This window comes from Styela clava, chromosome 11 (genome assembly GCF_964204865.1).
Source record: "Styela clava chromosome 11, kaStyClav1.hap1.2, whole genome shotgun sequence".
In the NCBI taxonomy this organism is placed as follows: domain Eukaryota; kingdom Metazoa; phylum Chordata; class Ascidiacea; order Stolidobranchia; family Styelidae; genus Styela; species Styela clava.
This window is the reverse complement of record NC_135260.1, coordinates 14,550,856-14,575,792: the sequence shown is the minus strand read 5'-3', so window position 1 is coordinate 14,575,792 and position 24,937 is coordinate 14,550,856. Positions and strand designations below refer to the sequence as shown.

Here is a 24,937-nt window from a genome sequence, read left to right as displayed (position 1 = left end):
TTCGATGTAGTGTACTTCTTCCAAAAGAGCCCAGAACGCCGGAAGATTTAACAAATGCCATTACTCGGCGTTAATATCACCTGATAAAATGCACTGTGACGTAATAATATTAATAATTTAATTAATTAAAATCGCCTAAATATTCACGCCAGTCTAAAATACATTATTGTATAAGAGGCGCTGGATTTAAAACTCTTATGATCATGGGGTAAAAATAATGAAATTGAAAAAGAAAGCAAAAGTCGGAAGCGACATTCCGCAAACAGAAGAAACTTCAAGTAAAAAAGTTTCTCGCAAAAACAAGCCTTCGAAGGACAGGACTAAAAAGGTATGACAGCGGAGTTAGATTTTCGCTTTTTTATTGTTTCATTTGCTTATGCTATTTTGGAAGTCGTTTGCAACAGTATCCAGAGATAGAGGTTCACGTATGCATTATCCGCTGGTGCAGATAATTTCAGAGGAGAGGTGAGTAGATAAGACGACTTAATCATATGGGGTAATACCGCCTCTCGTCTGGTAACAGTCCATATCTTGTATGGAATAAGTTGTCCTACATATTCCAGATGCAGGGGCGGATTAGGCCCCTTTGGTGCCCCCTCATGTGTAATTTAATCATAAAAACAATGAATCACTAATCCCGAGGGAGTGTGGCAATAAAGATTCATGCCTCCAGTGTCAACGTGAATCGAAATACCAATACCAAAGGATACAAGTCACAACTGTAGTTTGGAATTTTACCGGTACCTTGTTGTCTACCTCAGGGTTGTTCAAGGTTGCTAGGTTGAAGGACCGCAAAAACTTTTGAGGAGGTCTCGCCGGCCGCAAGTCGGAGAAAACCCAAAAGTGATCGAAATATCGCGAGTTTACTCACTTTAAATTTAATGAACAACGAGTGTTTATTGTTCTAATAAGACTATTATTATGTTGCATGGGTGGCGTCTCTTTCCCATGATCCGACGATCGCCACGCGAAAGCGGATTTAAAAAATAAAATGTTGCGCTTCGTGCTGTCGCCGGTATGGCTTTTTTTTTCTGCATGATGCTTCGGGAATTTACTAGTTGAAAAAAAAAACGGGAGAATATCGACCTTTACATCATTAGAGACGGTTATCGGAATGAGCAATTTATTACATCGACTAACCACAGGTTATGTAATTTGAACTTAGTGGTTCAATACTCTCACACTTTAGCCGTGTCTCATGCCGAACATCCATTTGCATCTAACGATGTGTAGAAGGCTGTCACGTTTTGTTTTGGACCCTGCCGCATTGATCTTATTCGCTAAGTTTTTTTATCCTCAATGCACATATGTAGAAGAGTATATTATATTATTTTCGTAATGTTCCTGAGAAACGTGTAAATGATAACTCATAGAATAGAGTTCAGGGTCGGACTGTTAGACGTATAGCCTACTTGTCCACTGACGTATGTAACCCCGGGACAATATTGCACTAACATAAGAGATTCTTACTGATGCCAAATGCGTGCCTGTAAAATATAAAGAACTCGTGTCATTATTCTCCTGGATCCCCTTGTCCACTTTCATGTCTGCTCTCTCTTTTGCTGGTGTTACTTTCTTTTAATACTCTTTGCTGATCTTGCTTGCCTGTTCCGGGGGCCTACCCCTGTCTGCTGGTGGTTCTTTTTATCTCCATTTTCATGTCTGCGGTCTCGCTTTAAATCCGCCCTGTCCTGACAGGGCCTCGCTCTCTGACTGCCGCTTGCTCTTTTGCTGGTTTCTCGCTCGCTTTCTAATTACTCGGTTCCTGGACTGGGCTGCCTCTTTTATTCCATGTCTGACTGCCGCTTGGCCTCTCTGGTTCATGTTATCCTTGCTCTTTTTTGCTCGCTTGCTAATGAATGTGGCGGGACTGGAATTGTCCTTTTTTCATTGTTTATTATTTTATTTATATTTCTTGTCTGGTTATTGCATATGCATTGGTGATTTGGTGTGTGGAGTCTGAGCCCTAATTCGCCCGATAGTTGGATCCAGTTACTCGACTCCAACCACCACTGCATATGTGAACTGTGCTGTGGGTTCACAGCGTCGGTCTCTTCTTGGTTTTGGCTGTCCCAGAGTAAGCATCGTATTTTATCGCTCTTATTTTATCTGCTTTAAGAGTGGATTTTACACTATTTAATAAAGTCTATCCGCTCTGATTTTTTTTCTGACGGTTGGTTTGTGGGACTGCCCGCTGGCTTGACCTTGAGCTCTGTTTACCTCTCTGGTTCATATTTTCACTTTCATGGCGACTGGCCTTTCTTTCTGCTCTCCTTGGTTGCTACTCTATTTCGCTTGTCGGCCTCGCCTCTCGGGGTCTATGAAATTTCCTTTGGAGCTGCTGTTCTGGCTTGACCGCTTTTTGTCTTGTCTGCTATCACTGCAGCTCAACTAGCACCTTTTTCTGCTGCTAATTTATCTCCCCGTTGTTTTACCTGTTGCCTCTCTGGTTCATATTTTCCCTTAAATGGTAACTGGCCTTTTTTTCTGCTCTTTTTGGTTGCTGTTCTATTTTGCTTGTCGGTTTCGCCTCTCGGGGTGTAAAAAAATTTCCTTTAGGACTGCTGTTCTGGCTTGATCGCCTCTTGTCTTGTCTACTGTCCTTGAAGCTCAGCTGGCACCTCTCCCTGGTGTTCATTTATCTCCGTTGTTAACTTGTTTGTTGGCTGTTGTACTGGCTCGATCTTGGGCTCACTTTCCTCCATGGATGGCGACGCATGTTTTGGCTGCCCGCCTTTCAATCTCTGCGCTCCTTGGCTGTTATCCTCGCTTGCTCACCGAATCCCTTTCCTATCTCGACCGCCTGTCTTGTCTGCTGGCCCATCCCTACAACTCAGTCTAGCTTGCGGGGCTCGAACCTACTGTCTTACTTTGCCTGATGTTTGACCATGTCCCTACGTTTCCCCTGAGCCACTGCTACTGACGAGGGCGATTGTATCAGAATCTAACTTAATTAACAACGTCACGCCGGACAGCCCACGACGAGGCCAATAACCTCGAAAAAATTACATCAAACATACGGAGTTTATCCGAAGCAGGTATCATGCCTCTATAAATACCGTTCGTCTGGGACTATTGTGTTGCGCTGCTTTAATTTAAGAATTGAATGTGTGAATATTCCATGATATCCCGTTTTACATTTGTGGTTCATTTGCCCGTGACATGCTACCGCAGGCACTAAATATGAAACGCAGTAACTTGCGTCGTGCGTGTGCGATGTACATTTCTATTCATTCTGATCATACACTGAGGCCCGATTCTGATTAAATACTGGTCTAATCAATTTAAAGACTATGGTCAAGCAGTTTTCCATTATATTATAAATGCATTCCTTGGGATTCTATTGCAGGTTGTGTATAGAAAATTCGATGGTGCCCAAAGTAGGTTCTTATTTTGGTTAATGGTTAATTAAGCACTGTATATAGGGCATCGAAGTCTCAAGTGTTTACGACACCCGAAAGACATGATCTGGCCCTGCAATACCTGCTATGTATTGCTAAACCGCATTCTTCCGAGGGATTTTTGAAATGTGTCACGAAGCCATTGAGCACTCCAGTTGTCGTGAATACTCGAATACAAATTGCTGCACAGATGTTTGATTTCGTATATAACGTCATGGTGGTGATGTACATTGCTTCACAAATTTGTTTATGGGAATTGTGTTGAATGGGTGTTTCTCCAAGCGTCGACTTCCTTGTTTATCTCTGTGACGATTCACAATCAGCAAAAAGTCAACGATGAATTATAATTTTTCTGCCGTTCAGACACTTCGTTCGCCCAGACAGATATTCAAGCATGGTTGTAAACATTGCCTCGTTTCCGGCGTTTTGCGTCTTATTTGTTCGTCAAATATTCGTCCCGGAAAAGCTGCGATATATATACTAGATTGAAATCAGCTATCAGTACCTGTAAGCGGCACGTGGTTGTATATTTATTCAAAAGTAATGATTTTGAGCATGTAAATCAATTTGTGAGTGTCAAATCTTCAAAACACTCCTCATTTTGCAATGGTATAAAGTGAATGGGTTAGGAGTCGGGGAAATATCATTACCAACAATCTTTTAAATGTTTCGATGAAAATTATATGTACATATGTACAGTACAATACATATGTACTCATATGTACATAATTCTATTAGATAATGAATTCAACATTAAAAATCGAAACCATAACTTGAGTGAGCTTCTTGCTATATGAGCAACAAACGCCGGAAGTTTCAAGTTATGCTATTATTCGGCGTAAATATCTCGTGCTACAATGTACTGTGACGTAATAATATTAATAATTTAATTCATTAAAATCACCCAAATTCACGCCAGTCTAAAATACAGGCGCTGGATTTAAAATTCCTATGATCATGGGGTAAAAATAATGAAATTTAAAAAGAAAGCAAAAGTCGGAAGCGACATTCCGCAAACAGAAGAAACTTCAAGTGAAAAAGTTTCTCGCAAAAAGAAGCCTTCGAAGGATAAGCATAAAAAGGTATGATGGCGGAGCTAGATTTTCTCTTTTTTCATTGTTCTCTTTGCTTATGCTATCTTTGGGGTCGTGTGCATAGACAAGTTTTTGACTTATGCATTCTCAGTGTTGTAGATTTCATTATTGTTGGAAGATCTTAGCACTTCTGCTTACCTGACCTGTTTTTAGGATGCTTCTCTGTCTAACTCACAGAGCTTGGATTTGTGTACTTCATTGGTTTAACTTCTGTTATGGTCGGCGGTATTTTCGTCGCTCTCCATCTCATCTGTTCAATGGATAATTTTTTTCCTTCTGCCACCAAGCAAACCTATTCTGTCAGTTTTGAGAACAAGGAGCACATATTTATTTGTTAAAATACACCGCTATATTATGACATTTGTCCCGCAAAATTGAAAGCTTTTTCTATGTTTTAGTCCAATAACATAAAAAAGTGATAATCGCATCGTGTCAACAAATTTTTACTATACATATAATTTCTGTATTTCCAAGATTTTCTGACGACATCAGTTTCTGGAAAATTATTGGAAGTTATAATATTCGTTCTTGAGTGCTTCTGACGCTTACTCCAAAATCACAAAAAAGCTAGGCCTCATTGTCATTGATAATATTCACCATGATCTTTTTTCTCCGATGCACATATATATAAGAATATATTATTTTTTTCATGTTCGTGAGAAACATGTAGATAATAAAACATCATTTTTACTGAATTTGCCATGGGCCTATCGCTGATCGTTATTATTTATCAATTATCTTTTATTTCATCTTAATTTTTTCTCTGGGCCGCTCGCTGATTTTACTGATCGACCGACATGGGCGTCTTCGATTTTTCCCTATTCTCATCTCCCATCCTAATTTTCCTTGCCTCGCTACTGGATTTACAAATTCTTTGAACGTGGAACTTGGTAATACACGCTGAGTTGCTTTATTTTGCAACGTACGTTACCTATCAATGAGCCAGACTCGATTTTGATTTTTTCATCCCATTCACATTTTTCATCTTAATTTATTTTCCTCGTGCCTCGCTGATTTCCATTTCTCTTTTTTCCTGCCCTCCTAACTGACAAATCCATTCATATTACCATACATCTGGTTTTGATGGCTACGAAAACTAGCCCACGGCTAGCCAATCAAAGCGGGAACAATAGGCCAGCTGTCCTATCATCGCGAAGCCAACCATCTAATAACTAACCTATGCCGCAACTTTCCATTTCATGAATTCGGGATGTTTCCTGACCTCTATTGTACAAGACCATATAGATCGAGAGTTGACAACACAGCCTACAGAATGGTGTTATAATACGTTATAATTGTACTGTAGGTTATGAATTTTGTCAAAATTTTCTAAACCCTCTAAGAAATTTCCACCGGCGCCGACAATTGTCTTGCATTACATATTACTGTAACCAATACTGACATTTCAGGGTAATGAATTTAAAAATATTTAGCAGAATCGCCCGTGAATTCCACTGGATATAACTCTTACAAAACCCTTACGGATTTGGCCTATAAACTCACATTCAAAATTAGAAGATCCCGCCATAACTTTTTCATAATGGCTGAATAAATATAACGAATGATAATATTAAACAAGGTACATTTATAAAAATAAATTAAACGCTGGACGGGTATCAACATGAAATGAATGAGAAAAAGGTGATAGTAATAAATTGTACAAAAAATAAGCAATCCGAAGAAAAAAAAAACTTCATACAGTATTAAAGTTATTTAACATGCTGTTAGTCTTAAACAAGTCTTTTAAATACCGCCAAGCCCAGGTTGACGTTGCTCATGATGCTGGATTTATTACACTTGGGTGAGATGCTGCACACATGATTAGAATATGCAGTGCCAACATCATTGGATCAAGCCATCAAAAGAATCGAAGTTCAATATTACTCATGTTAATTATTAAAAGTTTTATGGTGTCCTGATTTTCGAATGAATGTAATTTTCATCTTTTTGCTTGTTCGCACGCTGGGCTGGTTCAAATATCAATTCAATTCGTTTATTACTCCAGACCGCTGTGGTCCATATAAAAATAACACAACAAATAAACATAAGCGAAACAAAAATAACGCAATAAATACATAAAATACCTGATATGACAATCAGATTCACAGTAAGTCTCAAAAAAGAGTTATGATATAGCAATTTAAGAGACCAAAAGTGAGGTATAGAACCTAAGATAGCCCGTAACAAACAGTATCTGGGAATCAAATAATGATTGTAATAGAATGTTATTGGAGTTTCTGCATCTCGTCATGAACAACCACAGATTTTTTCTATGGAGTGCTTCGAAAGAGGGAATGTTCCCAGATACCATTTTGTGACGGACACTCTCAGATCTAGAGACACAGTGAATTACGCGATAAGCATTATTATATGAAATTTTATCTTTTTTATAATTATAATTATTGAAAAACAACCAGAGCTGGCAGTTATAAATGCTACAACAATACGTCCTAAATAAAAGATTTTTCACAGTAGTGGAACAATTGACAAATTTTTTCAAAATTGTATGGGCTATATCGAATGATAGCGCAATGTTTTTCTCCTAATTAAGTTCTCTGCAAAGCTCTATTGAAATGTTTAGAGACCACAGATTTTAAATTGTAAGAACGATGTCCTACTAGAATAAAATGCTTTGACGATCCACAGTAAAAACTTTACTTGCAATTCGTGTTTGGTCAGCTGACCTACTTCAACAAACGTATTTTGATTTTGGAAATATTAAGGTGTTGTAAACATCGAACGGAGGAAGGTGTTGTAAACCTTCTGTCAGAAGTGAATCTAAATTTGCTGAATTTTTTTTTTTTCTATATTGCAATCCCTTTTACTTCGAACTTGTACTCCTCAAATCTTCAGTTTAAATAAATGATACAGATTATTTATTTTTTTCAAAACTGACCAGTTGTGAATATTCTAACGAGTCTTATACAGCTAATTAAATTGTCTGATATTCATCCGCACGGGTATGGTAGAAATGCCAAATGTTACCAAGCCTTGAATTCGAATGAGGGTTAGTCCGTTTTGTACTGTCTCTTTGATGGTTTCGGATATATACTAAGACTATTTATATCGGGCAATACTCTATGCTTTAGGGCTTAGGCAATGAGACAACTAACTTCTATGTTTAATGTGCGGATGCAAATGATCATGAATAGACCTCAGTGATTGTACTAAAAATGTTCTGCGGTATAAAGTAATACCAAAATCAACGCACCATTAACAAAATATCGAAACACATCGCTTATGACGTCATAAAGACATATGAAATTATAATTACATTAAATTCGCATAAAATCAGGCCATTTCAAAATACATTATTGTATGAGAGGCGCTGTATTTTAAACTCATTTAATCATGGGGTAGAAATAATGAAATTGAGAAAAAAGGTGGACGTCGGAAACGACATTCCACGAAAAGAAGGAACTTCGAGTAAAAAGGTTTCTAACAAAAGGAGAGCCAAGCCTAATTCTAACAAAGAGAAGGTGAGAGGATGAACTGCTAAATTCTAATATTTGCTGATTTTTAGCAAAATAGTGTTACTAATGAAATCGAACTGGAGTATATAAAGTAATTGTGAACGATAAAACGAAGTTAAAATCTAGATGTTTTGGTCTCTAGAATATTCAAAATAACATTTTTAAAGGTACTTATGTGCCTATTTAAAAACTTGGGCGAAATGTGGCAACCAGAAAATTGAACTTTCGATTAGAAAATGCACATGACCCGAATGACGCTGCTTGATTCAGAGTGATCGTTACTTTGTCTTCTTTAGTCGTATGAAAACGTTCCTCAAACTTAGGTGTCCAATGCGTGTTTGCCGACCCCCGACTCACCCAGAATTCAGCCCAACTAACACTCACATAAATTTGTGGGCACAATGAAGGGCACGTAGCAACGAGGAACTGTATGCTCGGGAAAACATTGACTTCATTAGAAGTTGCGATAGTTTTAATATATATATATAGATCATTGCGTTCTATTGCGGTAACGAGAATATTTGCACTTAATAACAAACACATCGATGAATCCCTTATCTCGTACACAATAGAATCTATATTAAAATCTTGGAGCTCCTGAAGTATGCGCACCAAAGTGTCGCATAACCTGAACCTTGACCTGTTACACAACCTGAGTTCAGGTTGTGCGCCATCTTGGTGCGCATACTTCAAGAGGCCAAAAATCGTTCTGAATAACTGTATCTTCATAATTTCGTCATATTTTCCAATAAAAAAAATATTAATGTTGACTAACCTTAGTCTGTTATAGTCGATAGTTTTCAATCCGACCCTAAATTTTGGGATTTTTAAATTTCAAATCTGAGACTATCCCGTCCACTATAAAAGATATAATAAAATCTCTTCCGATAACTGTACCTCCACGATTTTTTAATATTTTCAAAAAATAATGTTGGTGTTGACTGACCTTAGTTATTGTCGGTAGTTTTTAATCCAATCCTTAATTTTAGAGTGTACAAAATTCAAAATACAAAGTCGCCAGCTTTTGATAATTTGAATTACAATCTTAACAAAGTATTGACGGCATGTCCGTTAATTTTGTGATTTTTCAACTCTTATTGATTCGCAGTACCGGCATTCTTCTAACAACCAAACTTGGTGGAGGTCCTCTGTCCATTTGAAACCCTGAACGGCTGGATGTTCGTTAAGTTTATGACCTCATAACGGCGGGTGACGTCATAACGGGGGAGTTTGATGGCACATAGTACGGTACCTGATTGAGAACTTCGCAGTTCGCACGTTCCCTAATTTGACAGTTGGCAAATAATTCAGCGAGGTTTGCTAGTGAAATGGAGGCAAACAACCAACAAAGTTTAATCCAGTTCTTTCGAAAGAAACCCAGCGGTGAAAACCAAGTTAGTGATGTTGACAGGATAGAGTAAGAGACTGCTACTTTACAACATGTCCCGAAACGACCTTGCAGCAATGTTGATATGGATCGCGAAGAAACAAGCAAAAACGAAAGGGAGACTTTATTAGGCAGTATGATAAGAAGTATTTGGAGCTAGGTTTCACTATTGCTCCCAGCAGCGAAAAAGTACCGCTTTCCATGTGCCTAGACTGCGCCAGAATTCTTCCAAACAACGCAATGAAACCAGCAAAGCTAACCAAATCATGTGGAAGTCAACGTTCCACTTCGCCTTGCAGAAATTTCATTAGAACCGCGTTTAACACGTGTGATATCAAAAAGACAGCTGCAAATTTCTCAATAAATTGGATGGTTTTCCTTTGCAAAAAGGTTGAGAACCACTGATCTAATGTTCATCCGTGAATCAAGTCTGTATATGAGATTTGTTTATTTGCATGATTGAGAATGCCCGCAATAGGAAAATCCAGTGCGAAAGTATACAAGCATTCCGGTGTTAGTATTGAAAAGCAAATCGTAGCCTACAAATCACTTTGAAAACAGAAAAGTTCATAGGGGTTAACAAAATGTTGTCAAATTAGACATTGGGACTATTTGTTAATTACTGTTTCTGATAGAACAAGGAGCTAGGTATGTGTCGATTAATAAAATAATCACGATTCAAACGCGATTTGCGCTAAATATAAAAAATCACGTTCTACCCACCTAACGCCTTGCTACTGTAGTGTGAATCAACATTATGATTTAATATAAATTCCAGAATTATTTTTTACTAAAACGTTCACCAACCACGTTCGAACTTCGAGGTGCCACATTGGGCATGCGTGCCTTGTGTAGTGCACTTCTGTTCTAGACACATAAACAACTTCAAATGATAATTATACGAATACCCATTAGAATCGCTGAATATTGTTTGTTTTGCAGGATTCAAAGAACTCCGAGGGTTCGGGACCTTCGCCCACATCCTTAAACTGCTTCCTTGCAGGATTGTTATGGATCCTGAAAATTTTTCGACTGGCAAAAAAGAATAAGGTAAAAAATATATGTTATATAATTTCTCTATATATATATGACCACGTCATTTACTCAATAATGCCAATAGGGACGGGCTTGTCGGTAAGTTTTCCGCTATTTATTTGCAACCAGCCGATAAATTCTCGGTTGAAGATGATAAATTTTACCATTTTCCTACTCTCAGTTTAGGCATGGATTTGCGTGGTTGTTATAAAACTGCTGGTCCTAAATTTGAGCAAGCTTGTAACAATTACTAGAAGGTGCAGGTTATTGTGTATTGAACTGACTAAATCTTTCCTCTTTATTGTACTTCCAAAATTACCCGTTATCCTAATGATCAAACCTACTTCTGTCTTACTTCACGTTTAATTCTGTAGGCGCAATTGATACTTGTCGTACGTCATTTCTGCGCGCCCATTAACTAACGCCCCATCCCTTAAGTCACGAACTCGAGTAAACCTTTCTCCAAGACAATCTAATCATTAATTTCATGTTAGACATGTTTTTTATGGATTCCGAGTAGCCTAGCTGTAATCTTCACGTACCGGGGCTTGAGATCTCCTATGCCTCATAAAAAAATGTGCCCATTCCTCCAAGAAACAATGGTCAAAAGCAAAACGGCCACTAGTCCGTTTTGTTTTTGTGCTCGTTCCTGTTTTTTTCACTAGTTTGGAACCAAACTCCATATCCATAAGCCTAACTTTTTTTTTTATCTGCGGATTGATAGTGGGGGGGACACATGTCACGATTATACTTTCCTGTCCAACAACTCGTTGGGATGAAACTAAATTTGATCTCGACACAAATAGAATGATCGTATTGGAAAAACAAAATATAGATGTAATTCTCGACAGAGCGATTAGACGCAAGCAGTTGTTGTTTGCGCGGAGTCTCATTGTGTTTTCCGCACCTGTCAAACATTAGTGAGCTCAATTATGCCACTAGGCTGTATGTCAAAAGCGTGGCCCTTTGAGAGCCGGGAAAATGCTGCATTGTGTGTGAGCTTTGATCTGCTGTCTTGGCTTCCAAAACGCTGTTTATGCAAATATAGAATGATGCTATAGTATAGGCCCTATACTATAGGGTATAGGCTGATTGTAGGGACCAAGATTGCATACCACGTTGCTGCTAATACTGTTGTGTTCAGACTCTGTCACCTTAAATCTCCATCATACACCTAAACGAATGCTTTCATATTTAGGTTCCAGTCCAAGAAAATGAAACTGGATCTGATTACCATCCTTGTTTGGAGAGTGCAGTCACCAAGTCGATGGGCGAAAACCAACAGCCCCATCCGTCTGCAGGCACAGTTACAACTTTGAATGAGACTGTTACTTCCGGCACTGTCTCACAGGTAACATATTAAACGTCGAATGATAATAGCTGCAGGAAAGCAAAATATTTGAAAAACAAATAAACAAAATATTGTATACCTACAGTTTCATTCCTTTTTTTTTGAAAAAGCTATCAGTTGTCCTCGAATGATCACTTAAATCAAAAAGAGCTCACATCTTTAACACGTCAGTAGTTTATTACTCTCTCCCATTTTAGGTCATCAAAGAACTGATTAATGCCACTATATATAATTATATACTCTAACGATATCTAAGCAAGTATAACTAGCTTTTTTCTTCGTCCATAACTCGACAAAATAGTTCGAAACACCAAAAAAATGAAGACGCATGAAATGTTGCAAAAGTTTTTGATTTCATTTCTTCATAAAATTTTTACCTTGTTAGATGCCAAAAGAAGCATATCATGACGAATATAGTTCGTTAGAAAGTCTGCCGTGCGCTGATTCACAATCTTCTGAGGCCTGCGCCTCCGACGCCGAATTAAAAGAACTTATTGCCAAAATGAATTATCGCCAAACATCATTTCACACTTGGGCATCGTATCCAAATCTATGCCAAGGAGTTATGGAACTGCACATCGCGAAATCGTCATATTTCAAAGTATCCGTCTCTTGTCCAAATCTGAAATATGTATTCGGTACATTGGATGGCATAATGAAATCGCGTTTGCATGTTTCTGCGTCGTGCTCAGATCTGTTGAATCAAAAGGTGGAATCGGAAATTTTGCAGTTGGCCAGACGATCACTTTCTGCTTCATGCCCGAGTTTGATTCGCCATGAGAAGGAAAGGAAAATACCATCACAGCTGCCATCTTTGCCTGATTTATGCGGTTTCAGCAGTCAGAAGGACAATGTTGATACCCCAATGCTCGCACTTAATAATATCGACGCGAATACACCTGCTTTCCAGTCTGTCACAAGAATTGTAACGAGCCAGTTTGTCCTCGATGGCGAATTCGGGAAAACAACATCGAAACACGTCTCCGGACTTAGATCGAGTTCATCTGTAATGCTCGCCGCAAAATCTTGTTTGAAGATGTCAGTTTCATTACCTAATTTATTTCACCTAAGTGAAGTACTGGTGAAAATGGAATCGAGTTTGTACATTTCTGTATCCTGCCCAGACTTGAGAAAGCAATCTAATGAAATTGCAATATCAAAATTATCTGCTTCTCCCATTTTTGCCTCTTTCAAACAATCAGATCATTTAGACTTTGAAATGTCAATGCCAGCAAGACATTCATCTCCACGAATGATCGATTTCAAAGAGGGAGAATCCCAGAACATGGAACATTGCCTTACAGAACCGGATCTTGATGTAACAGGTGGACAACCGCGCGAATCAAAGTCGCCATTATCGCATGCTCTTGTTGAAAAAATTGATGAAAATCGACTTGTCCCCGTAAAGGAAGACACAAACTTGCTCTTTGATCAAGCATCGATTTTGTCTGAATCAAGTCTGGTAATTGAGAAAAAAGAATTACAAGTCCGCGAATTCGCATTTCGTACTAGTGTGTCGTATCCAAATTTACTTCAAGCAGGAGTGCAAATAAATGGTGGGAAATTATTACATCCGAGATCTACACCCTCCAGCCCTGATCTATTTTACCTGAGTCCGAGTTCAATTGATAGGGAATTCTCACAATTGCATATTTCTGCTTGTTTGTTAGATTTGATCAAGCGATTGAAATTGCCACAACATTTGAACCAGCCACCTGCTACAAGTTCGGTGTTATCCGATTCAGGCGAACAAACCCAAAATCTTGATTTAATACACGCCGAATCGAGGGAAACAAAAGAAGATCCGAATATTGCTATTCCGAAACTGGACTTGAGCAAAGTATATGATGGAGAAGGAGATAAAACATCTTCTTCTCACGATCCAGTTACTGGGCCATGTACAGTCGTTACCCATTTTCGGAACACAGAATCTGTGAACATACCATCATCTCTTCCAAATTTATCTCAGATTCCTGAGATAGCAAAGAACGAGGAATTACAAATAAAATCTTCTCTTCCCTACTTGCTCCATGCTGAAGAAATCAGCGAACAACAACCGACATGTAAACGTAGTGCGTCATGGCCACAGCTAGATCCGGTCAAATCAGTTAGAAATCTCTGTGTTCCAAAACTTGACCTGAGTCTGCTAGACTCGGAAGAAGAACCTGTCATCAGAGGAAGGATGACAATGGCAGGGATACGTAGTTCGTCGTCATGGCCACAGCTACATCCGGTCAAATCAGTTAGAAATCTCTGTGTTCCAAAACTCGACCTGAGTCAGCTAGACTCAGAAGAAGAACCTCCCATCAGATCAAGAATGGCAATGACATTTACCAGGAAACCTGCAAATAAATATATTCAAATTCTACGTTCAGCTAATTCTCTCCCCGACATTCCTCGTGGTGCAGCTGAAGTGAGAACATTAAAAAAATCACAGCTCAAAAAATACCCTTCTTCGCCAAATTTAAAGGCATTAGTACCTCAAAGATTTACGGGACCATCAAAACCTTTTGACGTGCATGTACTTCATTCTCTCCAACAAAGACCTAAGAGCGCAGGTTCTTCATCTGTACCTGGTTATATACAAGAGCCATCTAAAATGCACTCAAAAACAATACATTTTCCCGTTTCGATTGGCGATTACCAAATGACAAAACCTCGAAATGAAAATGAAAACTTCCAATGTAGGCCCTCATGGGCGTACGGCAAATATCCACGTGAATTTAAACCGGAATTAGCAATTTTTTCTAATCTTGGTATTAACGATAAAGAACAAGTGAACTCATCGGAAGACGAGTCTTCTGAGTTTAATACGGAACCGGAATATTATCCATACCGTCAAACACTTTCACCCATCCTGGAGGAATCGGAAGAAGATATGCAAAACATACCGCCTACACCAACACCCGGTTCTTTTCCAATTCAAGTAAAGAGTGTAAATGAAATAGTTGCATCAGATTTAGCTACTAAAATTTCTGCAATTATTGCTCACTCAGTAACTTCAATCTGTTACGAAGCAAATTCGGTGGGATCTTGCATGGACGAGGTGGAAAGAATGCCGGAGTCAACAAAAATCAATAAGGTATTATTAATGCTACTAATTATCAATGAAACCAAATAATAGTACAAATATTCTCATCCCGATTTACGCGTAAGTTTATACTGTTAATACTGCTTGTGATATTGATAATTGCTCCCGCGCGAAAATAAACGTGAATCCTTACCAACTTGTTTCATTGTTCACACCATATATGTAAAGAAAAATACACAACATCAAATAATATTTCTTTCGTTATCATCACGAAAATTAAACATATGCCATTTACTTCAGACTATATCTGACACTTCTGTCGAAAGTGCTGCTGAAGATATTTCAACGTCTCCGAGCCATACACCAGTAGTGGACAGGACGACTTTGTCAGATGAACAACATCTTGATGTAGGAGATGTGCAAACAAAGGTTACTTTTCTTCAATATGCAAAAAATCTTTGGCTTAATTTGGCCTTGTCAAAAGATTTAAACATTCATGATTATGAGTCAATTTATCATGGCTTCGGAATCTTGATGCAATGAAATTGTGGAGGTAGTATAGTTAGCGAAGTGTTTGACGAAATATTAGATTACATGACACAGTCGCAAATATTTAAAATGTTTCCACACATAGGTAGAGAATTTCATTCTACGTCACAGTGTCGCTTTAAAATAATGTGAAATCCCACTGAAGTAAGGAACTTTGTAATGTCGAGTTCCCAAAATATATGGTAATGAACAAGATAGCAAAAATACAGTATAGAATACATGTGGAACTCCTACTCGCGCTGCCATTATCGTGAACTTATTTACACCATTTCACCCATTACATCTTTACGTTATAGGCGGCAACCATTTCCATCAAAGATGTTACCGAAAAAAAGTTGACATCTTCAATCCATTCACCGGAAAACGTTGCAATAACTAATGAATTGACAAAAAAGGAAAAACTTGGTCAGGAAGACGAAGTTCAATCTAAAAACACCGATCTCTCCTTTGGGGTAAATTTTTTGCCTAAATTTACTTGACCTAAGCTTGATAAAATAATATTTCCGTGGCAAATGATTTTTATAGCCCGTAAAAGTTGGCGTTGAACAAAATTAGTGATACACGCAGTATTTATTATTCGAGTATATTAATTACAGTTCAATTATATATCATTATTCTCATAATATAGGATCAAGAAAAACACACAAATGACAAAGACCAATCAATGAATTTGAAGCCAATCATAGCATGCGAACCAGATCACGTAATTAAAATTACAAAAGCAGTTGAGATGGGTTCACATGTGGGCGATGTGGAAGCATCACCGAATTCCACGAAAATCATCAAGGTATTATAAAAAGATGAGTTTCAATTTTCTACTTAATTTCATTTTAAGAGTCGCGAATCTTTCCATTATTTTCATTCGAATGAAAAGAGTCGTAGCTTTATTTTAAGTTTTAAGTCTTTATTTTTTTGTACGTGATACCAAAAATTATTTTGCCATTAAATTTGTGCCGCTTACGAAAGAAAGATTTGCAGAATTGCGATACGGACTGCAAAGATTATTATTACGCTACTTGTATCGCAAACATAGGATACAACATATCTGATATATTTTTATAGACTGCATCTATTACTATTGACGGCACCATGGAGGAAAACCCTACATTTCCAAATCAAATGCCAGTAGTAAATGACAAAAAAAAGAAGTCCGCTGAAAAAGGGGACGGAAACGGAGACTTTGATCGGACAGGAAAAATCCTGGTAGGTAATAGAAGTAAATTATTTTGACTGTAATAAATTAACTAATAATTTTGGAAATAATGACATCAAGGCTAAAAGTAATTCCGAAGTCATAAATATTGGAGAATATTCAAGAACATTCCAATATGATATTTCAACATAACATGCGAAATAGCGAATAATTTCCCGTGTGATATGTCGAATGACCTTGTTTTACATGAATAATCTGTGTAAGAACGGTCTCGAATAATCGAGAAAATTGTTGTACCCCTTTAAATGCGATCTCGAACATAGAAGAGATCGTCATCATTATCGTCAAATATTAATAATCTGATGATCTCTACTCTTAAGAATAATAACTTGAAATTGTAAGTTGGTTTATTTGATTTAATTTATTGTAATATATTTATTGAAGGAAATAGAATATATACAGGCAATTGTCTAGATCCTTGCTGTTATATCAAATTAACATACATCTCGACTTGAATAAGTAACCTATTATATATTCTGTTTGGAGTCAGATTAATATCTAACTAGTTTAATTAGCAACTACAACAGAAGACGTTTCATGACTAATTTACTTCACCAAAAAAGGAGATGATCTCTGTTTTATTTACGTACCTAGCACAAATAGAAAGTGTAGCCTTAATTACCTATTATTTGAAAGTTTTATCTACATACTCAGTTGATGAGCAATAGGGTTTACTAAACAAGTAATATAACATGGATTTTACGAAAAAGGAACAACATATTCAGAAGAAGAACGAGGGCAAGATGAGTGTAATCGATCCTATTCCGTTCCAAGAACTCGATTCTCATCTACCACAATCAAACAAAAGTTTCATTGAAAAGGCAACTCAGACGAGCGATCTAGAGGCAGAGAAGTTTTCTTCGAAATTCACAAAGGTATTACACATTTTGATTCCAGATACCAGTTATTTTACTATTTTTATTCAAATATTTTCAAGTAAATTATATCGTTTTCAGAAGCAAAAAAAGAAAGTTGAAGTGTCGAAAGGAAATACAGAATCAGTATGTCGAATTTTTTCCAATATCATTCTATTCCATAATACTGTAAATTTAAACTTCGTACCGACGTATAATGTAGAGTCGAGGTGAACATATCTATAATAAAATAGGTAATATATACTGGCTATAAATGCAAAGCAAAAAACTGATCAATGATAATGCTATCGATATGTGCAGATACATTAGTACAAGTATTACAACATCATTTCCTTACTATAGGATCAAAAAGTTCAGAAAAAAGTACGCGCTGCACTTCTTACGACATCGAGCAAAAGTTCGACAAAGTTTGAATCGAAGAAGGACAATGTAAAAACAACGAAGTCCACAAAAAAGGTAACATAAAAATGATAAGTCCAGCTGCACACTAACACAAATGTATTTCTGTAACGTTTCGTCCGACCACAGTCAGACTTCCTCAGACAAGCAGTTTACAACAATGATTACATGATTGTTGTAAACTGCTTGTCTGAGGAAGTCTGACTCTGGTCGGACGAAACGTTACAGAAATACATTTGTGTTAGTGTGCAGCTGGACTCATTAATTGAATAGAATAGTCATGTTTATTCCTGTATGTTGAAAATTATTATAATTAAATTAAATATAATAATATTATACTCCATATTATGGTGGGATAATGTGAATTTCAAAACAATTATTATGGCAATTAAAAAAGATGAGTCTAGATTTCACCTACGAGAAAAAATGAAATAATATTGATTTTATTAGCATGAATGGATGACAACAGATAGTGATGTAGCAAAATTGTAAACTGTTTTTCTGAAGTATAATGATCGGAAAGAAATAATAATTTTTCAAAGTGCCCTGTATAACTATATTAAAACAAATATGACAGCAACACAAATATTGAAAAGTGGTCTTTACTATTATTCCAAAACCAAGTTTTAAGTGAGATTTTCCATTTGATCGACAGATCATATTCCATAGATGTAAGCAGTAATGATTGAATTTATTAACCACAGTACAAGTATTAAGATTTGGATTTCGTATTATAGGATCAAGAACCTCGGAAGAAAAGTGATGGCAAGATGCGTGCAATAAATTCTATTCCGCGCAAAACACTCAAAACAAATCTTCCAGCATCGCACAAAAGTTTAACTAACAAGGGATCGCAAATGAACGATATGGGGGCAGCGAAGTCAAAAGTAATACAAAATGATGATTCCACATACTAGAAGTTTTCCGTATTTATTATTTAATGCTTTTAAGTAAATCATATTGTTTTTAGAAGCAAGTGAAGGGGAAGAAAGATAAAGTACCGAAAGGAAATATAAAATCAGTATGATATATATTAATAATATAATAGTATTTTACTTTACAATACTGGAACCCATCACATAGGTAAAATAGGTACAGAAAACACATACGGCAAAAATGGAAGCCAGGTTGTACTGCAATAATATGAATAAGTAAGTAAATATACCGACTTACAATGCTTAGCAAAACACACAACAACATAGCTACTTAAATACCCAAAATACTGTCTTATACAATTCTGTCAGTACATTGAATATTATGATATGATTTTCCTGCTATAGGGTCAAAAAATACCGAAATTTGAACGCAAGTTTGGTTTCATGGTCCGAAAATTTCCACTCCGACAACGCGTTTCCCTTCTTCCAAGTTCAACCAAGAAAACAACTAAAATGAAAACACAAATGGACGATGGGAAAACAGCGAAGACCACAAAAAAGGTACAATAAAGGAATCATTCCAGACTTAAGATATTTTTCATATTTATCGTATTATTTAATTTTATAAAGGTGTTAACAAATTTTATCAAGAAGAGGAAAGGTGAAGCACCCAAAGAGATTATAACAAATGTATGTTGAATGTTATCATAATAATACGATAATTTATAACAAAGGAAAAAATATAAAGCAAATTCATTTCATATCTTTTAAATTATTTATTTGTGCTTTGCTGTATTGCAATATTCAAAAAAAGTTGAATCTGAATTAATTTTGCGATTTACATAGACACAGCTTTAGTTTTATTGTTTGCGTATATTAACCACAGTCCAAGAATAAAAAAGGAAAAGGCAAAGACGGTTTAATGAACTCGAAACCAATCCCAGTTCCCAGCGAACCTAATCTTGCAACTTCTAATACCAATGAAGATGAGATCGGTTCACACATGGGCGATGTAGAAAAATCTTCGAGTTGCACGAAAATCATCAAGGTAGTGTAAAAAGACGAGTCCAGATATTAAATACTTAATCTTAAAGAGTAGTGATTCGTTCCAATAATCTCATGGTAATGAAGATGGGTCGCCCGTTCTATATTGGGTTTGTTTCAATTATGCCTGTGCTAGCTCTAGTACCTAAATATGAGAAATTTGTGAATATGACTCTCATAAGAATATTAAAATATACTGACTGTATATGCATAGCAAATCACAAAAGAGCATAGTTTTCATTGACGTGAACAAGAAAATAAGCCATGTATTAAAATTAAAATATCCAAAACAGCATAGTGGCTAGTACAATTCTATCAGTAAACTGAATCCATGTAATATATTATGGTTTTCCTGCTATAGGTTCGAGAAATTCAGACAGATAAACAAAAGTCCCGTTTGATGGATAAAATCTCAACCAAAGCACATGCTTCACGACTTTCAACTTCGACTAAGAAGGAATCACAGATGGACGGTTTGAAGACAGTGAAGTCCACAAAAAAGGTAAAAACAATAACAATTTTTCAAGATATTTTCACTGTATCGCATTAACATTTATTAACATGAATATTTTGAATTCTAGGTGAAAAATCGAACCGAATTCACAAAATCACAGAAGTCAAATGAAAAAATGGATTCCCGCAAAGAAGAAAAGAATTTGGGTTGGTTCATTCAGTCATTAGAAATATTACAAGCCGAGAAAATATCGAATAAAATAATAAATGGATGAAACACTCGTTAATTAATATTTTTCGTTAGTCGTCTATTTACCCAGAATTCTTTCTATATAGTAACAATATAACATTACAATTGTCCATTATTTTTAGTATACCATAAACCAGACAAAGGAAAATCAAATTCTGGAATACCAGTTGGGCCATATAAAGGTATAACATAGGATATATTTATATTACAAGCATACCTCAAATTTGATATATTTATCATTTTGCTCAAGCAATATTTGTGGAAAAACAGTGACCTGTCCAAAAAAAGGCCAATGAAATTGTTTGATTGTTCAGGGCTTGGAACTGAATTATTCAATATCACTACCATCGCTATTTTCAGTCACCTATCAGCTGTAAAAGGTCGAAATATTATTGCTCTTATTTTCTTCTAGAAAAAATCAACAATCGCCATCAAATGCCGAGACCTAATTACGGCAATCGGCGAAAAGAAGTCAAAACTTCAACAAAACATGAGGATGAAGATGAAGAAGAAATAAGGGAGGAAATAGAAATTGGTAATTTAAGAAATTATCTTGGTAATTTCATGAAAACTTTTGAACTTTTCTATTTTTCATACCGTAGGTCTGCTTGAAAAATTCAAGCACTTTAGAATTAGACAATCTGAATCGCTTGCTAAGTTGATTAAAATGAATGAAAACTAGATATTAATTTTATTTTCAGACTGTTCTACAAACGATGTAATTCTTCGACTTCGGAATTTTCCTTTTGCTCCGATTAGAAGAAATTCAATGAAGAACAAACAAGGAGCTATGGCCGAGGTATAGAAATGATTGGGATGTTTCTTATTTCCATTTTTTGAGATAGTTTCCAAAATCCCATATTATTTTTCAGAAAGAAGGAATGCACTCAAATGAGGAATGGTATTTTCGAAGAGGAAAAAATAAATGGGGTTGGTTTAAATATACATTTCGTTTTCTTAATAATGAGGAAGTTTGAAGACTTCAGGAAATACTTTATGATATGAAAGGATTGCACTTACATCTGATGCAGAAATATTATTACAACACTAGGAATAATATAACATAGAAGCAATAGAAGCTTATACTTGGTTATAATTTCAGCGCACCACGAGCCTGAGAAACAAAAGCCAAGTCCTGGAATGCCAGTTATTAAGCGATTTAAAGGTATATACGTAATGTTTCCTGTTTAACAAGTATATTTTAATTAACCATACTCATCCATTTTTATTAATATAGTAGCGTAATAAGTATAGTTACGTGACTGTAGCATAAATTAGAACTCTCATTTTATTTATTGTATTCAGACAAATTCAACAATCGCATGCAAATAACAGAACAGGACTACGGCAGTCGGGATGAAGCCATGATGCCAAAAGAGGACGAGGAAAATGAGGAAGATGAAGAAATAATGGAGGAAATAGAAATTGGTAATTTATGATGCTTTTATGAAACAATTTAACAACTTTTCCTTGTGCGTTAGCTTTTCAAATTTAAATACTGTACTTAAAATTACATTCAGAAAAACACATGATAAATTAATTTTAAACAAAAAAAGCTCAAAAAGCTCATTTTAATTTTAGACTGTTTCGCGAACGAGGAAAGTCCTCCACTTTGGGATTTTTCTCTTACTGCATTAGAAAAAACAAAACCAAAAAGACAAAAAGCTACGTTCGAGGTAAAGAATTTTTTGGGTATTTTTATTTTTACTTATTTGAGCCGGTACACCAGAAGATCATTGAAACTATAAAAAGTTCATTTGGTAAGAAGTTGGCTACTGGTTTTATTTTTTTATACCATACATATAAGATTAAGTTTGAGTTTCAAAGTTACTGTTATGATCATAAAAATATTTAAAATGTTTTATTGCGATTACTTACTTGTTGAGATTTAGTGAACGAATATATATCATATAAAATAATGTGGGCTTGTGTAGATAGTTCTTTTCTAATTTTGGCTTCATTTTTAGCCATACGTGACAAAACTACCAAGATTAAACAGAAAATTGGATTTCTACAAAAGAAATTGGACAAACGGTTTGATTTTGTTTATGTCCTCTTGCAAACATGCCTATTCTTATACATATTTTCTTACAATTGGATGTTAGACGGAAAGGTTTTAATCGGTTACAGTAGTTATTTAGTGTGGACGACCAAGTATATAAAACACTTCTTGTTAATTGTTACCCAGATTTGGTTTAGATTATTAATTTCTTCGTAATGGATAGTTAAACACAAATAAATATTTAAGATAATATTATTCAGGTCATTATGGAATAAGTTCCAACTTGGAGACGAGACTTGGCATGCCTGTCAAAAGACAGAAAGGTATGATGAGGCACATGTTATTCAATCCCATGTATCATTTATGTACTTATTAATGATTCGCTCTATGAATGAAGGTAATACCGTTTAGGTATTTTAAGTAGATGCTCGCCTGTTTAAAACTCAGATAGGGGTTTTGTTTGCTAAAATTTTATTTCAATGTTTCTTTCAGTGATAATTTATTATTTTTTGACGTTGTTCATGAAAACTGATCAAATATAAATATTTTATTAGGAAAACCATTCGTCAATCGCATGGAATTTCTACCAAGACAAATCCCATACTTTGGCAACAAACGTAAGGCGGATAAGTTAAAGGAACAAAGTGAAGATGGTAATTACTATTCAAATTGAATGAAATTATTAGCCTAGTTCACATTCGATTCAAAAGATAACTTTATTGCTATGTATTCTATATCATATATATTATATTTCAAATATCTTCCACTATGAATAGTTATATTTCTGGATAAGTATTGAATTTCGTTCAGTACTACAGTTTTGTTGGATGAACTCAAAAACCATTCTAATACTGTTTAAAAAAAACTTTTCTGTCAAGTGTTAATATTTTTATATTTTCATGCAGGCGGATACAAATATAAACCACCGTGGAACTTTTCGACAGACGTGAACACAAACTAAATTTTTTCTTGTATTTTATGTATTTAAAATAAAATATTTTCATAATTTTGAAGATTGCTTTTATATATGAACTAAGTACTCTTTTGGAGTTGTTTGGGATAGGTGTGCAACAGGGTTGTCCGAAACGAATCGAATATTCGAATATCAAAGTATTCAAATACCTTTTCGGCTGATTTTCGAATAATAGCGACTTTTCACCGTCAGCGAGGTGTTTCGTTTTAAAGAGAAATCTTCGAACGATTTTCCTCACTCAATGACGTTGAAATAGTATCGGCACTTTGATTGTTCGTTATCTTCTGTGCGAGCGCGCTGTTAGCGAGAATCATAACGTGTTTCTATTTTGAAGACGTTTTACGTTGTTATCCTCGCTTGCTCACCGAATCCCTTTCCTATCTCGACCGCCTGTCTTGTCTGCTGGCCCATCCCTACAACTCAGTCTAGCTTGCGGGGCTCGAACCTACTGTCTTACTCCGCCTGATGTTTGACCATGTCCATACGTTTCCCCTGAGCCACTGCTACTGACGAGGGCGATTGTATCAGAATCTAACTTAATTAACAACGTCACGCCGGACAGCCCAGGACGAGGCCAATAACCTCGAAAAAATTACATCAAACATACGGAGTTTATCCGAAGCAGGTATCATGCCTCTATAAAAGACGTTCGTCTGGGACTATTGTGTTGCGCTGCTTTAATTTAAGAATTGAATGTGTGAATATTCCATGATATCCCGTTTTACATTTGTGGTTCATTTGCCCGTGGCATGCTACCGCAGGCACTAAATATGAAACGCAGTAACTTGCGTGTGCGATGTACCTTTCTATTCATTCTGATCATACACTGAGGCCCGATTCTGATTAAATACTGGTCTAATCAATTTAAAGACTATGGTCAAGCAGTTTTCCATTCTATTATAAATGCATTCCTCAGGATTCTATTGCAGGTCGTGTATAGAGCATTCGATGGTGCCTAAAGTAGGTTCTTATTTTGGTTAATGGTTAATTAAGCACTGTATATATGACATCGATGTCTCAAGTGCTTACGACACCCGAAAGAATGATCCGGCCCTGCAATACCTGCTATGTATTGTTGAACTGCATTCTTCCGAGGGATTTTTGAAATGTGTCACGAAGCCATCGAGCACTACAGTTGTCGTGAATACTCGAATAGAAATTCCTGCGCAGATGTTTGATTTTGTATATATATAACGTCATGGTGGTGATGTACATTACTTCACAAATTTGTTCATGGGAATCGTGTTGAATGGGTGTTTCTCCAAGCGTCGACTTTCTTGTTTATTTCTGTCACGATTCACAATCAGCATAAAGTCAACGATGAATTATAATTTTTCTGCCGTTCAGACAGATATTCAAGCATGGCTGTAAACATTGCCTCGTTTCCGGCGTTCTCCGTCTTATTTGTTCGTCAAAAATTCGTCCCGGAAAAGCTGCGATATATATACTAGACTAAAATCAGCTATCAGTATCTGTAAGCGGCACGTGGTTGTATATTTATTCAAAAGTAATGATTTTGAGCATGTTAATCA

The 24,937-nt window shown here is 36.2% G+C and overlaps 1 protein-coding gene across 9 annotated transcripts; it reads left to right on the top strand.

Annotated features, from left to right (window-relative positions):
* Positions 1–156: 156 nt before the first annotated feature.
* Positions 157–23,445, top strand: LOC120348174 (uncharacterized). 9 transcript variants are annotated; one of them, XM_078118146.1, is made up of 29 exons: positions 157–328; positions 10,298–10,405; positions 11,589–11,741; positions 12,127–14,823; positions 15,073–15,201; positions 15,618–15,773; positions 15,950–16,108; positions 16,384–16,524; positions 17,245–17,409; positions 17,491–17,535; positions 17,752–17,865; positions 18,546–18,695; positions 18,779–18,829; positions 19,089–19,244; positions 19,314–19,373; positions 19,570–19,731; positions 20,089–20,229; positions 20,309–20,387; positions 20,553–20,612; positions 20,843–20,965; positions 21,132–21,229; positions 21,303–21,360; positions 21,533–21,595; positions 21,736–21,858; positions 22,012–22,106; positions 22,398–22,464; positions 22,693–22,755; positions 22,987–23,085; positions 23,338–23,445. In XM_078118146.1, the coding sequence occupies exons 1-29, from the start codon at positions 218–220 to the stop codon at positions 23,391–23,393; spliced, it is 5,682 nt and encodes a 1,893-aa protein (XP_077974272.1). In that variant the 5' UTR covers positions 157–217; the 3' UTR covers positions 23,394–23,445. The 9 variants fall into 9 exon arrangements, with proteins under 9 accessions (XP_077974272.1, XP_077974273.1, XP_077974275.1 ...); XM_078118147.1 differs by lacking the exon at positions 157–328 and adding an exon at positions 4,341–4,483; XM_078118149.1 differs by lacking the exon at positions 157–328 and adding an exon at positions 7,819–7,974 and having other exon boundaries at positions 15,073–15,180.
* The last annotated feature ends 1,492 nt before the right edge of the window (positions 23,446–24,937 follow it).

Bases quoted from the DNA above. Each gene is read 5' to 3' on its own strand.
- LOC120348174 (XM_078118145.1), top strand. From the start codon at position 7,861: ATGAAATTGAGAAAAAAGGTGGACGTCGGAAACGACATTCCACGAAAA. The intron at 16,525-17,244 runs GTAGGTAATAGA...TTTACGAAAAAG, and splicing joins ATCGGACAGGAAAAATCCTG to GAACAACATATTCAGAAGAA. The intron at 19,374-19,569 runs GTATGTTGAATG...TATTAACCACAG, and splicing joins CCAAAGAGATTATAACAAAT to TCCAAGAATAAAAAAGGAAA.